Here is a 17,035-nt window from a genome sequence, read left to right as displayed (position 1 = left end):
CTGTGGAATAGGTGTTCCAGGGTCCACCGCACACTCAACAGTGAGTCAGCCACATCAGCAGCCACAGTTGGTCCTCCCCTCCCCCGCGGGCCGCAGAAAGGGACAGAGTCTGAACTTCCGCAAAGCACACTCAAATCCTGTGGAGGGTGGGTGCCAGGAACATCTCTGACGGCCTCAGGCTGGTCACACAGCAGTGGCACGGCCAGGTGCCCCTGCTACAGCCCAGAGGCCATTCCAGACTCAGTCTGCACGATGGGGCCACAGCACCACCACTGCTGGACGGACCTGCTGGCCAGGCGCCCGGCCTGGGTCTGCACGTACTTGGGGTCTCGGGTTTCTACCCCGCCCCCGCATCGTACAGGCTGGGGACGCGGTGCTGCCCGTCCCCCTCCCGCTCGAAACTTCACTTTCCAGCCTGGTTCTTCTCTCCCGGACCCTTCTCCCAGTCCCTCACGGGCCCTCTCCTCTCCGCGGCGTCCTAGCTTGTCCCACCCTCGGGCCACACGCCCCCCGACGCTTAGTGTCCCCGCCGCGCCGCTGACTCCGGTATCCGCCGCGTCCAGCCGGGATCCCTGGGCGCGGGGCACAGGCGCACTGGGCGGAGTTCCGGCGCGCGGGGCGGAGCGGCCGGGCGGGCGCCGCCCCCCAGCTGAGCAGCGACCGGGACCGCGGACTTGCAGACTTCAGAGGCTCAGGCGGCGGCGGCGGGCGCGGAGGTCCGCGCCCGGCTCCAGCGGCTCCAGGGGCTCGGGCGGCCCCGGCTCCGGCGGGGATGGGCGGGCAGCCGCCCTGGGGGCGCGGGGGGCGCACGACCTGACCGCCTGGACTCGAAGCCCGGCCGCTTGGCAGCGCCGGGTCGAGGGTCTGCTCGGTGGGCGCGGACGCGGGGCCGGCGGCCGAGCCGGAGCCAGAGCATGCGGGGCGCGGCGCGGGCGGCCGGGGGGCGCACGGGGCAGCTGTGGCCGAGGCCCCCCGCCCCGGGCCCTGGGCCGCCGCCGCTGCTGCTGCTGCTGGCCGTGTTGCTGGGCGGCGCGGGCGCGCAGTACTCGAGCGACTTGTGCAGCTGGAAGGGGAGGTGAGTTCGCGCGGCGCGACCCCAGCCCTTGGGTCCACTCCCCTCCCCGCGGGCCAAGCGCGCGGGGGCTCGGGGGCCCGCTCTCCAGGCTGAGTGCCGTCCCCGCCCTCCCCCGCCCCCGGTTTTAGAACAAAAGAGCCCGCGGCGTCCCGGTCCCCTGGCCCGGCGGACGCCCAGGGGGAGGCGCGCCTGCAGCGCGGTGGTGTCAGTCGGCTCCAGCAGCCCGCTCGCCCCGCGCCGGACCGCGCCGCTCCCCACTTGGTTCCCCGAGAGCCGCAGCTCGGACCCCGCGACCCCTCACTGGGGGCAGGCGGGGGTCGGCCTTCTGGCCCTTCCCGGGCTCTGCCCTCGGCGAGGAGTTGCGCGCCCCGGGCCGGGAGGAGCCGGGCCTGCGCTCAGGGCCGAGCGGGAAGGGACGGACGGGTCCGCAGGAGGGAGCGGCGGCTCCGGTGGTCGGAGCGGGGGCCCTGGCGCTAACCGCGCACTGACCACGTCGGTGCGGGCGGAGACCCGCGGGCGGGCACCTTGCGCAGGGCGAGTTCGGGGCCTGGCGGAGCCCCCCGCCCCGGCCCGTGAAGGTCAGGCCGCCCTTGGCAGCGCGCGCTGGGCTCTGCGACCCCCCTTCACGCCCTCTGCCAAGGCAGGCAGCCGAGGACTTTTTTAAAAAACTGCAGTGTGACAGGCAAGTCACAAGCGTGGGCGGGGGTGGGGGTGAGGGCGCAGAGAACCTCCGTCCGCCAGGGCGCCGGCCCCGAGCCAGGCACCTCGCTGTCGGAGAAGACTGCTTGGGCTTCCGCAGTTGCGGATTCAGGAGTTCGCAGAGGGAGATACTAGCGTCTTTTTCTCCGAAAACGCTATGGGCCGGTGCTGCCCTTAGATCTGGGTGTGTCCCTGTGTCCCACCGTGCTGGGCCCCTAAGTCCCTGACTTCTGATGGGAAGACTCCCGCTGGCAGACACCTCATGCTGTGGGGTGTCACGGGGTTATTTTGAGTGAAGACAGTTTTTTCCGAGAAGGTAAGGGTTGTGCCACTGTGCTGGGTTCTGCGTCAGCAGGGCAGTTGCTGGTCCTCTTGGATACGTACAGACCCAGTTCTCTGTGGAAACTGGCAATTACCCTGCTCCCTTCTCTCCGCTTCCCAGCCTTCTAGAGTGAAGGTCCTGGGCTCCTGAGCTTGGGCTGGTGTTGCCCACCCTCCCTGCTGCAGAAGTTCTCCCAGCTCACACCACAGCAGGGGTGGTAGAGCTGAGACTGGAGCCCTGAGTGGCAGATCGGAGCTCTGGGGGAGGGTTGGCCTGGAGAATGCTGGCGCCAGCACAGAGCTGGCGGGGAGCCTCTGACTCTGACACACTCTTCTGGGGCTGCCCTCTCCCCCTCGCTGGTAATTAAACTCCCTGCTTTGCAGCCTCTGCTGGATGAATCAGTGCATCCCCAAACTGAGGCCTTGGGGTGTCCTGCTTCAGCAGATCAAAAACAGAAACCCAGTCCCACCCTGTGAGCTTGAGTTTCCAGAGGAGAAGCTGACATCCTTTTCACATTCTTGGAGGACCATGTGCCTGGAAGAGGATGCCTCCCCTGGAGCCCAGAGGGAGCTGTGAGCGAGGGCTGGTCAGGGGGCCAACCTGCGCCTGGACCACGCAGGTGTTTGCAGTGGGTAGAGGAATCCCTTCACCTTCCTGTCCCTGTGCATCCTCTTTATCTACTGGGAGAAGAAGGGCCACTTACCTGCGGCCCCTCTTCCTCCATCATTGCTAATGGACCCCTGGACTTGGACACCCTCCAGCGTCCTCCACTCAACCCAAAGGCAGAACCCGGCCAAGGGCGGCTGCAGTGGCTGTAGGAGCTGTGGGCGGGATCTGGAGCAGAGACAGGGCCAGGTCACATTCCTGGAGCGTAAGCCCCCCTTGCATTGTAATTGCTGCCCCCAGTTATCGTTTTTTTTCACAAATCAGCTGACAGATTCTTACTCCGGTGCGCTGGTTTGCCTGCTGACTCTATAGCATTTACGACTTTTTATGAGCCCTTCTAAAGACAGCACAGGGTGGTGCAAACCCTGATGTGCCGGGTGGATTCTGATCCCCTGATAGGAAGGGATTTGTTTTTTATGACACTGGCCACTCACATTTGACAGGCCTAATGTGTTTCTGGGTGTTTCCAAGCAATTAAGTAGAGGGTTTTGAAATCCTTCTCCCTGTGCAGGGGCAGGACGTGCCCTATCTTTATTAGGCCCTGGTCATAAAGGTGGACCGTGAACTTTCCTACTGCGATGGGCTGGGCATTGCCGGTTATGTCACACCTGGGCTATCTCTCCTGCAAGGTGGGGAAATGAAAAGTAACTCCAGGCAGGAGCGCCTATTGGTTTCGCCCTTGATCAGAAGCTCTTCCTGACTTTATTCAAAAAGAGACCATCACTTCCTTCTGGTGACTCAGGGTTTGAGCCAGGCTATGGTTGTGAGTGGTGTGGGCTCTGCTGCCACCACACTGACCCTGTCAGACAGTCCCCATAGCGACTTGGAATTTGCCATCTTTCCCATAAAGGTGCTCCACAGATGTGTCCTCCTGGGGGGGGGGGGTGACACTTGCCGACTCTTTTTTAACACATTAATTCAGTTTAAATAATCCAGGATCAAATCAGTCTTCTCAGTTTCCTAAGGTTGAATAGAACCACAGTTTTTTTCTGCATCCTATAGCTCTGTCATAACATCAGAAAGCAGTTATTTCATTTTTCTTAGTTAGGATGTCACCTGCATGTCATGTGAAGATTGTAACATACCATCATCAGTGACCATGACTGATGTGGTGTGTTTTTGCATCTCCAGCACTTTTGTTGAGCAGATGTCTGTCTGAATGGAGCTGCTGCTCTGATGAGAGTGTGGACACTCCTGTGTTGGGTGCTTAGTGAGAGTCTTGTTGGTCCTGATGTTTTAGCAGAATGAGAGAGAGGAGGCAGAGCAGGGCCCGTGCAGGCTCCGGGGACGGGCTGGACCTGTTAGAGGGTGAAGTGATGGGCGCTTTATTTCTCACGTGTCCACTGTCGTTTTGTTCCTAGTCCCCTTTTAGGCGAGTGACGTGTGAGTAAATGGGTGCACGTGGTCATGTACGCAGGCTGGTGGATGGCAGCCCCCAGCCTCGGGTCCGCCTCCCCCTGGGCAGCATGGGCTGGCCATCTGTCCTCACGAGGGCCCCCTCTGCGCCTGCCAAGACGCGGGTGGAGGGTGGGCCTCCCCATTTCACCCTCCACTGTTGGGGTTAAGGCAACCTCGTGAGAGGTACCCACAGCCTCTGGTGTGAGGTCTCCACTCCCTAAACCCCTAGGTCCCCCACTTCCCACCAAGAGGGAAGCGAAGCCTTGGAAGGGGTGGTTTTTGTGGGAGAGAGAGTTGAGGATTGGTGTCTGGGCATGGCGTAAGTGTCCAGCTGCCCCTCAAGGCTGGAGCCAGGAGAGGAGGGACACTGTGATAAAGTTTGTTTGGCTGCGTAAGCGCAGAGCTGATTATAGTCATCTGTGGCAACCACACACCATTTAGTCTAATTTTGTCACCCAGCACTATAATTATGCCTATCCCCTCCTATGTGTCAGATGAGCTTGTGTGAGTTTTATGTGACTGTAATTTGTAAGTCTGTTCTGTGTGTGCAGCCCTGCTCGGCGTCTGAGGCCAGGCTGCTCATGACCCAGGGCCTTGGGGGTGGGGAGTGGAGTGAGGAGGGAGTCCACCTCCTTGACACCTCCTTCTGATGTGGTCTGCAGGGTGACTGTGCATCCCTAGCTTGCAGCTGGCCGTTGCATGAAAAGTGAGGTTTTTCGGGGCCTGGAGCATGAGTCACCAACAGTAAATGCAAACCATATGTTATGTGTTTTCTCTTCTGCAGAAAAGGTTTCTGGTAACTCACTCAGGCCAGGGCTCTGAATATAGTATTGTTTATTTCACATAAAAATCCTAAGAATGTGGGTGAACCTGTCTGAGATCTGATCAGAACCAAATTTCATGTAATAAAACACTTAGTTGAAGTCACCGTTGAGTTCCCGGGCTGCTTGGTGTTTATGACGTAACCGTTACCACAAGCTGACATTTACATTACAGTTTTGAGTAGGGGAAACTTGAACGTTTTTGATGGTTTCAATTTCTCGAAAACATAATGTTATGACTTACTCAAGACCTGCCTCCCCAAGAGCATAGCACACTTCATTTTTTCCTGTTTGCTTTTTATTAGGAGTGAAACCCACTGGGCTCCCCAACAGTCCGCATCGGGAAGACAGGTTATCTGCGGACCTTTTGTGTCCCCCTCCCTTTGCTTTTCCACAATTCCTTCCCGTGTCTCCCTGTGGAGGACCTTTACTTTACTTTTGTGTCTTGCTTTGATGCTATTTGTGTTTGCTTTGAAAAAAATACTATTGGCAATGCAGGGTCTTCAGGTTTGCAAATGAATGAAAAAGCAGTCACATCATCACCTTAAGGAAAATATGAACACTGTGCCTAACGGGCATCCTGAAGACAAAACTCACCAACAACCTACACAGCCCCCCACAAATTGCTAACATTCCCAGTTGGTTTAAAAGCTGCTCCCTGGAGTGCATTATTTATTATATGTGCATTGCATTCCAGCGTGCCTCCTGTAACTTGAATCTGCTCCTTGGTCTTCACACTCAGTGGGAATCTACCAACATTTCCTGGCCCTCATTTGCTTATCTGGAACTTGGGTTGGTGCCACAGTCCCACTGGTGTTTCCCTGTTTATTTTTTGGAAGAGCCGTCTTTTCCTTGGTTCTCACCTCCACTGCACCCATCACTGCCCCTGTTCAGGGGTTTCCCAAGGACACGGGCTCAGAGGCCAACAGAGTGTCCAGGTGGCGAGAGGGTCTGGGAGTCAGAAGCTCCCACACTTACCAGAGCGCTCGGAGCCGGTGCGCTGGAAGGAACTGGGCGGGGGAGGCCGTGTGGCCACCCCTCCCTGGAGGTGGGCCCTGAGCTGCAGGGTGGAGACGGTGCCAGCCTGCCTGTGGGTGAGGGGTGCTCGGACACCCGAGCAGGCGTCTCCCAGCTGACGAATCTCCCCCTCCACAGCGGACTGACGCACGAGGCCCACAGGAAGGAGGTAGAGCAGGTGTACCTGCGCTGCTCCACGGGCACTGTCGAGTGGATGTACCCGACCGGTGCGCTCATCGTGAACCTGCGGCCCAACACCTTCTCGCCCTCCCGGCACCTGACTCTGTGCATCAAGCCCCTCAGGGGCTCGTCCGGGGCCAATATTTATTTGGAAAAGACTGGAGAACTGAAACTGCTGGTGCGGGACGGGGACCTCGGGCCCGGCCAGGCCCCGTGCTTCAGCTTCGAGCAGGGCGGCCTGTTCGTGGAGGCGACACCCCAGCAGGACATCAGCAGGAGGACCACGGGCTTCCAGTACGAGCTGACCAGCCGGCATGCGGGGCCAGACCTGCACACCCTGTCAGGTGAGTGTGGTGCCCAGGGTGGGGTGGTGGCCTCAGGGGTCCTCTCTCGTCTCCCAGACCCCCCGATCATCTCCCACCCCCACCTCAGCACAGCCCCTGAACATGCTGCTCGAGTCCGTGCTTCAGGCCTGGCAGGTCTGCCTGAGGGCGGCCGAGGGGCCCTCCCGGGAGCAGGTGCCCCGTTAGTGCTGTGGGCAGTTTGGACTTGGGACGATGGCCACAGGTCAGAGCAGAGCTGTGACACGGTCCTGGCCCATAATATGCTCTTCTCCCCTGGACCAGTTTTGACTGAGATTTGAAATGGGTGCTGTTACCATCCAAACTGCCCCAGAATCTCTTCTGACACACGAGTTGGCCGAGTGTTTTTGGCGTCGGCTGCAGTCCCTGAAACATTGAGTTTTGGGTGGAAGTTGAGTCTGATTCACGTTCCAGAGCCATGCAGAGCTGGGATGTCCTGAATCGTGAACCATTCCCAGGTTCACAAGCCGTTTTATCTGTGGGTGTCGGTGAGGGCACCGGCACCATGCCATGCAGGGCAGCTGAGTGGCTCTGATGACCTGGGAACCTCAGGTGAGGTACCGGAGGGAGTCTCTGGGTGGCCGAGGGCCGGTGAGTTGGCTTTAGATTTTCCTTCCCTTTTTTTGAGGCCAGCAGACAGCTTTGTGGGGCCCTGTGTGGAAGACAGTGTTGGTCTCTGGAAAGTTCTGTGGGCAGAGAGAAGTGTGTGGTCCCAAGAGCTCTCACACAGGGAAAACTCAGGGTCCTGTCTTTTAGATAGGGACAACCAGGCCAGGTGCAACCCTTGCTCCAAGGCACAGATGACCTCGTGGGGTCCGAGCGCATGGGGCGGGGGTCAGCGGGGCTCAGGTGCACCATCTGCTTCAATTCCAGAACTAGTTGGGAGGAAGATGCCTCCCAAGGGGAAGGTGTGAGCTTGGGTAGTGGTGGGGGCAGGTTCCAGGAAGGCTGTTCCTGCGGTGACCAGCCAGGATGGTGGTCAGTGGGGGGCGCTATGGCATTGAGTGTTGGAGGCGAGGCAGGGATGCTGCCCACACCCCATAGTGCATAGGGCAGCCCCACCACAGAGAATGACCTGGCCCCAGGCATCAGCACAGGACACCCCAACACGAAGAGTGACTTATCCCCAAGTGTCAGCAGTGCTGAGGTGGAAACACCTGGTTTGAGGGCTAGGCCAGCCCCCCCCAAATAATATAATTTAGTGAATAAAATCTTCCATTGGAAAAAACCAGACCTACTAGGATTTGAAATGCAGACTTTCTCCTGAGTGGGAATCTACATCTTATTGTTCTGTGTTCTTGGCTCAGATGAGTTTTCAAAACCTTAAACCTCTCTCAAACTAAACTGGTCTGTTACAGAGCTTCAATGTATGACTGCCCAGGTAGGACCCCTCTCCCCAGGGCCTGACTGCCCAGTTAGGACCCCTCCCCCCAGGGCCTGACTGCCCAGGTAGGACCCCTCCCCCCCTGCCCCTGTGCCTGCCTGGGTAGGACCCCATCAGGAATGCTGAAAGCTGCCATAAACCCCAGGACTTGAATAAAACTTTAACCACAACAGCCTTTATCTTGATCACCAGCGAGTGATCGTTGGCGGGGGTGGTGGGGGGACGCTAGAGATAAACTCGCGATAAAAACAAAATCTGGAGAAACCCGGTCACCAAATTCGATGTCTCTGGCCATGGTGAGCGTTGGCTGATGGGGCAGATATTAGGGACTTGCTAACATTCCTTTTACTGATTAAAATGTTGACGGGTTGAGGCCATTCGGCTGCTGGTCACATGCTCTGTCCCGCTGGGGCTTTGTTCCACTTTGCTGGGAGGCCGCCACCAGGTTCTTGGAGGCCACGGCATAAGGTGCTTTCCGTGCTGCCCCCTGAGTACTCCCGTTGGCACAGACCGGCGTCTCTGGTGGAAAATCCACAGTGGGGTCACGACCCGGGGTGACTCAGAGCCTGTGGCTCAGCCCTAGGGACCTGAGACTTTGTTTCTTTCCCCCTCCCTGGGGGCAGGGTCTGTGCTCCCCCAGACCCCAGGTCTACGTTTCCAGGCTAGGGCAGTGAGTGGGTTTGGGAGAGGCCCGTGGGGTCGCAGGGAGAAGGCCCCGTGTGATGGGGTGGGTCGTCTGGCCGGGGCACCACACGGGACACGTGGCTGTGGCTGGATGTTGGGCTGCTGGGGTGCCCTTGATCCCCCAGACATACGCCTGCCTGGCCCTGGGGTGCCTCTTTAAATCTGGGGCTCACGGGGATGCCGGAGACCCTGAGGATGGTGGGGTGTGATTGTCCATCTGCCCAGTGGCCGGGGCGCTGGCCTGGGGCAGCACAGATACAGTGACTGTCAGAACGTGAGATGGGGATGCAAAAGGCTCCTAGGGTATGGGAGCTGCAGACCCAGCACTTCTCTGTCCTGAAGGAGACAAGGGCAGCAGGGATCAGGGAGGCTGGTGCATCCCTTCTCCCCAGGGATGGGCCCCTAAGCTTTTAATGCCAAAGGAATGGGTACGTAATGTGGAATGCTGGTGCCGGCCATCTGGCATCCGTGACCTCCCCCGGACCAGGCCGGCTCTCAGATGGCAGTGCTCTCCTGTCTGGCCTTGGCTGCAGGGGGGAGACACCAGTGGCGCCGAAGCCCCAGTGTGTGTGCCGTGGAGGTGAGCACATGCCCGTGACCTGACCTGCTGGGGAGGTGGATGAGCCTTCTCCCTCGCTGCTGAATCACGAGTTCCAGTTTGTGCTGATATGAAATTAAAGAGGCACCGCGGGCTGGGATCCCGAAGGAGAGGTGTGCATGAGCCTTGCTCACCTGCCGCAGCTCTGGGCGGTTCCACAGGGAGTGTTTATGGTGAGCATGTCAGCCTCGTGTCCATCATGTTGCATAATCGGCTTCCTCATATGGACTGGGGCTCGCCAACAGCCAAGAAGAGGCCAGGACGGAGAGGCAGGCAGATACAGAGGGGCAGGCAGGTGGCAGGGGGACTTCAGCCCCCCAGGGACTCGGGATTTGGCTGCCACGTGGCAGGAAGGGGAGGACCTGCTCCCCCGCCCTCCCCCTCCTCCGAGGGCCTCGCCAGGCACCTGAGTAACACGGCACTCCTTCCTCTGGCGCTGGAAAAATCTGGCAGGATACAAAAGGCAGGCAAGTGGCCAGATGCAACTCACTAATGGAAGAAGCTCCAGGCCACACCTGGACTGTGGACCTGGCCAGGCTGTCTGGACCATCCTCCCCAGGGTCCCAGCACACTTGGGGAAACAGGCACCACCAGGACCCCCATTGCCCAGTGGGCTGGGGGACGCGTTAGGGTGGCCAAAGAGGGAGGGCGGGGGTGTTACTCGGTCTGGTTCTAGGGGACAGATGCAGACCCCGTCTCTGTGGTTCTCCTGGGGCAGCTCAAGGGGGCCCTGGATTCCAGCATGTTCTTTTACTACTTAGGGGCTGAGAAGCAGGGGCTCACAGGCTTGGCCACATCCACGCTCTGGGGTTTGGGCTCTGTGCAGTGCCCACCCAGAGCAGGCCCCCGGCGTGTAGGTGAGGTGGCGGGGGGGGACAGTGGTGTTTTAGACCCACAGCCAGAGGGTTGTGGGGGCAAGAGGACTTGCCCCTGTGCCGGCCGTGAAGGCCCAGAAGTGACTCCCATCGCTGCTCATGGGCGCCGGGTGGGGTGGCCTGGGTCCCACAGTTTCTGACGTGCTTCATCTCGCCACCCCCTTTGAAACCGCTCTGTTGATGAGCCAGGGGCGAATGGTCCCTTTGGGGGGCCTGGGAGGCGCAGACCCCCGCTGGGATCCCACTTGGGCACCTTAGAGTTTAGGGGCGGGCTTGATGGACCGTGGGGCATAAACAGCAACGTTCAGAAGTGAAAAGAAACTTCGTTATTTCCTGGAAACAGTACAGGAGAGAACTTAATTTTTTCCCTAAGGTTTGTTTAGATTCCTGCACCAGTGCTTTTCCAGCCCCTGTAATCACTGTAAAATTACTTTTCATCTTACCCAGCTCTGGACTCTGGGGGTGGAAGGTGTGACTCCTCTGGCTTCCTCACCAGGAGGAGGGAGGGAAGGGAGTGGGTGCGGGCGAGAGAGCTGGTGAGGCTAAGCGTTCCCTGTGCCCGCACGTGGGAGAGGGGGTTTCACAGGTGGCGACCAGCCCTGGCCAGGTCCCACAGGGTCCTCTGGGGTGATGTCAGCCTGTGGCCTGGAGTTGGGGTGAGTGCAGGGTTGTCATGATGATCAGAGGAGGCTCTCTGCTCAGCGAATACCGCTCACATTCCGGCAGCGTTGCTCCCTTTCCTCCCCTCCCTGTTAAAATGCTTCATTCACCGCCTGTCGCAGCTGCACTGAAGACCCCAGAGGGTGTCTCACACATCGTGTCCACCCCAGTCATCCTTACCTGGGCAGTCTCACCCGTCAGACCAGCATCCCACCATCTACAAACTTCTCCTGGGCATCGGGCTACCCAGAGCCTGACAGAGGGATGCCGCCCTCCCCACCTGTACCTGCCGCTCTTGCCTGCATCCCTGCTGCAGCCCCCGGCTGGTCTCCCTGACCCTGTTTTTTTCTACTTCATTCAGTTCATTTTATGCATATTCCAGAGTAATCTTCCCAACGTCCACATCCCAGCCCTCCCCTTTCCGAGAACCACAGGCCAGAATTCCACCCGGCCCCTGGGCCGCCCCCTCCCCATCTTCCCCACAAGGAAACAAGATTTGATGTGTCAGAAACCAGCGCATTCCACTCGGCCTCCACGAGCCTAACTCCGATTAATAATTGTTTCCAGATTGCTCCTCTTGGCGTCCACAGCCTGGGTTCTCCACAAAGGTGCCTACACTTCACAAAGCTCAGAGTCATGCGAGAGTCTTGTGGGGGCCTTTGTTAGCTCAGCTGTCAACGGCACGGGCTCGCTGAAGCTTTGGGTGGGAGGGTCAGCAGGCTGCTGACCGCCGGCCCCCAGGCCCACCGGGGTCCTCGTACATCCTGCGTGGGACTGGGCGCGAGTCAGGGCAGGGAGCCCAGGACAAGCTCATGCCACCTTTCTCCCCAGCGGTCAGCTGAGGTCCCGGGGCCTACAACCCACAGAGAGCTCGAGGCTCCAGGCCTTGGTGATCATACGCACCCAGGCCTGGGTTTCGACCACGGTCTGTGGCCTGGGCCTGTCTCAGCTTCTAAAGAGCTTGTGTGGACCTTGCCTCCCGTTCACCCGCGCTTGGAGTTCGCATGGCCTGGTTCCGAGGCCCCAGGCGGGGGCCTCTGACCCGGTGGGCACTGGGTGAGCCGCCAGGACGGGAAGTCTCCCCACTGCCGCGGGCCCCTCGGCACACAGGCTGGAATAAAACGCCGCCTCTTGTGGGATGTGAGGCTCCCCGATGTCTGCGGGGCTGTGCTCCCCCTTTTCTTCACTCTGGGGTCTCTGTCAGGCCCTGCGTGGGCAGGAGGCCCCCAGCGGGTTAGAGGTGGGGGACCCCCAGTTGGCCACCCTCTTTTTTACGAAAGGCCTTGAGGCTGGGGGTCCACACTCGTGACAAAAAGCCACAGGTGGGCAGAAGGCTCCGGATTTGGAGCTGGGGAGGGAGGTGCTCCGTGCTCTCAGATGCTCCAGAGGCGTCCGACAGGCTGTTCTTGTTCTGCAGCTTCTCCTTTTTCCTGATAACTTAGCAGAAGTGCCCGTGAGTCATGCCCTCGCTGGACTAGACTGGGGCATGTACATCTACCCCCGCCTGGGGGCGGGACGGGAGGGCTGGTGCTCCGGGTGCTCATGTCCATCCCCGAGGGGTCCCAGGACACCAGAGACTCCCCCACACATATTCCAGGTCCCGGAGGCCCCTCCTGTTCCCTGTGCATCTCCCTGTCTCCTCGAGGGCCCCCGCGTCACTGCAGCCCCTGGGCAGGTGACAACTCAGCCCGTTTCGGGGGCTTCGAGGGCAGCTGGCCAGGTGTGCTGACAGTTGTAGGTTCATCCAGGCCCAGTGAGTGCCAATCCTGGGGACTTTGCGGGGCCTTCAGAACATGAAAAGGCAGAGGGCAACTTGTCCTAGTGAGAGTTCACGCCTAACATTTCTGTTGTTAGGGAATTTGGGCCCAACCCTAGAAACTAGAAATAGGTGAGGAAACGTGCAACATCAGAGCCAAATAATAAACTTGTGTCTCCCCAAATCCACCGCTGAGTTACGAGTGCCACAGTCCTGGGGAGTCCCCAGAGCCTCGAGGTTTCTGTCTCCCCCCAGCCCTTCTGGAGGCCTTAACGCCAGTCTGAGGCAGTAGGTGAAGGTGGGGTGAGAGCTGTACCGGGGGGCAGAGGTCCACCAAGAAGGACTGGTTTGTCTGGAGTAATCAGCCCCCACCCAGGTCTGGGGAGTCTCAGAGGGGATCCTGTGAACTGGGCTTGCTGTGAAAGGTGTCTGGAGGTGTTTGGAGGTGACCACCTGGCCCTGTTGGTCAGACGAGGACCCCACAGCTGAAGCAGGTGGACGTGCCCCTCATGCCCACCAGTGCCTTTAGCAGGGTCACCTGGTCCTTCTGGGCAGTGCCTTGACCCCTGTGGAATCCTGGTGGCAGATGGGGCCGTGGGGGCAGGCAGTGTGAGTGGGAGGCCCTGGCATTTGGGGGCCTGGCCACAGAGGCTGAGTGAGGCTCTCGGACAGGCTGGTGTCAGGGACGTGGCCTCAGATCAGCTCGGGTTGGTTTCGGCGCCGAAGAGCCATTTACCCATGAGCCCAGGGGCTGTTTGCCCGGCACGACTACAGTAATGAGCTAAGTGTGATCAAACGCAAAACCGCACTTTCCCTCCGTTTTCACGCCATTGCAGGTGGCCCAGGTGAGCCTGGGGCCCCTGGAGACGTTTCCCCATCTGTGCAGCCGAGGTCGAGGCCCCGCCTGCTCTTGGCACCCTGGTTTCAGAGGTGCGGGGCCTGGACAGTTGCTCCCGACGTCAGAGGACTTATGTCGTGTGGTCTACATGCCGTGGGCGGGAGGGTCCCATGTTCATGCACTGGCCCCGCCTGACCCTCTTCTCTCCCCACAGCCCCGTGCCGCCCTTGCAGCCACACTGAGGTGCTCCTGGCTGTCTGTACCAGTGACTTTGGTGAGTGTGCTGGCGGTTCCCGCCACGTGGGGGAACTAAACCCTCTGGGGGGAGGAGACTCTGCTGAAGATCCTGGGCTTGGCCCCTCTTCCATCACTGATTGCAGTCACAGGAAAAGGCCTTCCTTTCTGCTCCTTAGAGTGACCCCAGCCCGAGAAGGGACCTGTGTGCAGGGCGGGGAGAGAGCTGGGAATTCCTATTTAAGGTGGGAATTCCTATTCGAGGTGATACTGAGCATTTTCCTACTTGGCGTGTGAGTCTAAGTCCTGGCTCTAGCCTCTCCTCAGTGCCCTGCCTGCCTCCAGGTCCCCTGTAGGCACCACAGCAGGCGTTGGAGGCCCTGGTAGGGCCAGGGTCGGGATCAGGGACTCAGCCGCCTGCTTGTGACGTTGGCACAAACGCTCTCGAGTTAAGGGTGGCAGCATTCAGGGCGAGTTCGATGGAGCCGGCCCAGCGGGACCTGGCTCTGAGCGCCCCCAGGCTCCCAGGGCAGTTGGGTGGTGGAAGTACAAGCCTTTCTCCTCGCTGGCCCTGCACAGAGGGGATCTGGGGCCGGGCGGTGTCCCCGAACTTGTGCCTGCTCTGCCCTTCTCCACCCTTCTCCCTCCCATCACCTTCCTCCCCTGTAAGCTTCACCGTTTCTGTCTGATCTTGATACGGAACCGCGGCAGATCTTGAGTATTAACTGCAGTGACTTTTCTTGTTTTAACTTGAAAACTTGGTGCACGACGTGATTCATATCTTCTATTTTTCTCCACTTCTGTGGCTGGCCCTTGGTAGAAAAGCATCTCTGCCCAAGACGGTGTGAGTGGCGGGGACGACCCCTAGGCAACCTCTTGTGTGTGGATTGTGGTTTTTAGTGAAAATTTCTGGAAGGCAGAGTTCAGGGTCAGCTCCCGGTTCTGCTGCTGGGGGTGGGAGGTTGGTGCGTGCTGTCTGCTTGGCGAGCACCCTGCTGACCGCTGACCCTCCCCCCGTCTCCTTCCTCTGCAGTCGTCCGAGGCTCCATCCAGGATGTCACCCATGAGCCGGCGCAGCAAGAGTCAGCCATCCACCTGCACGTGAGCCGGCTCTACCGGCAGAAGAGCAGGGTCTTCCGGCCGGCCTCAGAGGGCGAGGGTGGCGGCTGGCGGGGGCGCGTCTCCACGCTGCTGGAGTGCGGCGTCCGGCCTGGGCGCGGTGAGTTTCTCTTCACCGGCCACATGCACTTTGGGGAGGCCTGGCTCGGCTGCGCCCCGCGCTTCAAGGATTTCCAAAGGATGTACAGGGACGCTGAGGAGAGGGGGCTGAACCCCTGCGAGATAGGCACAGAGTGACCGCTGGGTGACCGCTGCCGCAGCGATGGATACGCACACTGGGGTGGGTGCCTGGCGCTCCAGCTGGGGAGGTACACGCTGGTTCTGGCCAAGGACTCCCTGGTGGATTGACTGGAGATGCTGTAACATGCCAACTAAGTTATTATATTTTTTTAAAAAAGAAATGTTCATAGGAAGCAAACTCCTGTGTCGTAAAATGCCTTCGTGTGCCGTTGCGTACTGTTTTCTGAGCCTCTGCAGTCACTGCATTTGGCTGGTGTGTTGGGTGAAGTGTGAGGGCCGTGGCCCACAGCCGATACCCGACACCAGGCTTGGGTGCCACTCAACGTTGTTTCTTATGATGGAAATTTATGGGGCCAAATACCTATGGTTTTTTCATTTTGTTTTTGCTTTTTAAAGAATGAACTTTGCCAGCCATGTCATTTGGGGGCTGCAGGCTGTTTCCATTCCAGGGAATAAAGACCAGCCTCTGACGGATCAATGGCGCGTCTGTCTTCGGCCCTGGTCAGTGGTGTGTGGCACTTACCTAGGGGCCCACGTCAGGGCTTCTCCAAGGGAGCCCCACGGCCCTGGCGTTAGGGACCTTTCACACTGGGCCGAACTATAAGTGAGGCTGTTACCCCCACGCTCGGCCTCTACCAGAGGTACCCCCCGCGTTCCTGGTGGACCACCCCCATCCCCTTCAGCATCTGCCCTCCTCCTTCCTGTTAACCTAGATCTTGCCCTTCGACCTCAGCTTCCCCCAAATGCCCGAGCACAGGGCAAGTGTCTAGATACCCAGGGCCTGATCTGGGCCCCATATCCTCAAGGATGAGTCAGTGTCCTGCAGCTGCCGGAACAAATGACCACAACCCAGGAGCTTAAACAACAGACACTTATTCTCTCATGGTTCTGGAGACAGAAGTCCAAAATCAAGGGCCACGCTCCCTCCAAAAGCTCCAGGTGGAGACCCTTCCTTGTCTCTTCCAGCTTCTGGTGTTGCCAACAGTCCTTGGTCCTCGGCCTGTGGACACGTCGCAGTCTCTGCCGTCCTTTGGCTTTCTTCTCTCTGAGTGTCTGTCCACATTTCCCTCCTCTCTCACATCCACCAATCACTGGATCGAGGCCCACCGTGATCCAGTAAGACCTCATCTTAATCACGCCTGCAAAGACCCCGTTTCCAAATAAGTTCACATTCACAGGTCCTGGATAGATCGGAATTTTGGGAGTCACTGTTCATCCCAGTACAGGTGTTGCTGGGGTGTCATGTAATCAGACCTGAGCCTGCGATTCCTCCCAGGCAGCTGCTGAGATGAACGGACCTGGGAGAGGCTGACACCGGTCAGTGAACACCAAGCCAACTGCACCGAAAAGTCAGGCACACATGGGGAGAGGCTGTATGCTGGCTCAGGTGTGCCCTGGCTCAGGCACGTACCAGCTGAGGTGTGCGCCAACTCTGGCATGCCCTGCCTCAGGTGTGCGCTGGCTCAGGTCTGTGGGCTCCTGCAGGTCACAACAAGAAGCAGGTGCTCGATACCTGCACAAGAAGAAGCAGGGTGATGACCTGAAGCAACAGGGCTGGCGACAGGCACAGGTCCTACTGTGGCTAATGACTGTGATGCTTTATGCCAAAAGGACGCCTGTGACAGCAGCAGACGTGCCCGGCCCACGGTCGGGGAGGAGCTGACCCGCTCCTGGGTTTGTGCTTTGGGTTTCCTGGGCTGGTTGGGCACGCGGGTGCTGCAGAACCAGATTGTCGGGTTTCGGGGCTGGTGTCCCTCCTCATGTCGGTACAGGGACGCAGGGATCTGCCCCAGGAGGATCCGGGACCTTGACCCCACGTGCTGATGTCCGGTGGACAGCAGCGTTCCCTCCATGTGAGGCAGAAGCTTTGTGGGAAGCGCCTGGGGGTGGAGGTCTCTTGGTGAGAGTCTGGAGGAAGAGCAGGGCTTGTCGGACATGGTGAGGAGAGGTGGCGCTGAGAGTCCGGCCCTGCAGGTGGGGGCCTGGTGCCGGCACGCGGAGCTCCCTCTCCTTGGCCGAGCAGAACTCCCGCAGCAGCCCAGGGCCACTGGGTGTTGGGGAGGAGCCGGAAAGGTCACCATTTCTGAGGGGGCACAGAGCCCCTACC

The 17,035-nt window shown here is 59.4% G+C and overlaps 1 protein-coding gene across 1 annotated transcript; it reads left to right on the top strand.

Annotated features, from left to right (window-relative positions):
• The first annotated feature begins 695 nt into the window (after positions 1-695).
• Positions 696-15,406, top strand: METRNL (meteorin like, glial cell differentiation regulator). The gene is made up of 4 exons (XM_067717305.1): positions 696-1,075; positions 6,137-6,522; positions 13,550-13,609; positions 14,603-15,406. The coding sequence occupies exons 1-4, from the start codon at positions 915-917 to the stop codon at positions 14,923-14,925; spliced, it is 930 nt and encodes a 309-aa protein (XP_067573406.1). The 5' UTR covers positions 696-914; the 3' UTR covers positions 14,926-15,406.
• Positions 15,407-17,035: the final 1,629 nt, after the last annotated feature.

Source organism: Pseudorca crassidens, chromosome 19 (assembly GCF_039906515.1).
Source record: "Pseudorca crassidens isolate mPseCra1 chromosome 19, mPseCra1.hap1, whole genome shotgun sequence".
NCBI classification, from domain to species: domain Eukaryota; kingdom Metazoa; phylum Chordata; class Mammalia; order Artiodactyla; family Delphinidae; genus Pseudorca; species Pseudorca crassidens.
The sequence above is the reverse complement of the archived record's forward strand: the minus strand, read 5'-3'. Positions and strand labels throughout refer to the sequence as shown.

Coding starts and splice junctions, on each gene's coding strand:
- METRNL (XM_067717305.1), top strand. CDS start 915: ATGCGGGGCGCGGCGCGGGCGGCCGGGGGGCGCACGGGGCAGCTGTGG. Junction 1,076..6,136: donor TTGTGCAGCTGGAAGGGGAG/GTGAGTTCGCGC, acceptor CCCCCTCCACAG/CGGACTGACGCACGAGGCCC. Junction 6,523..13,549: donor AGACCTGCACACCCTGTCAG/GTGAGTGTGGTG, acceptor CTCTCCCCACAG/CCCCGTGCCGCCCTTGCAGC.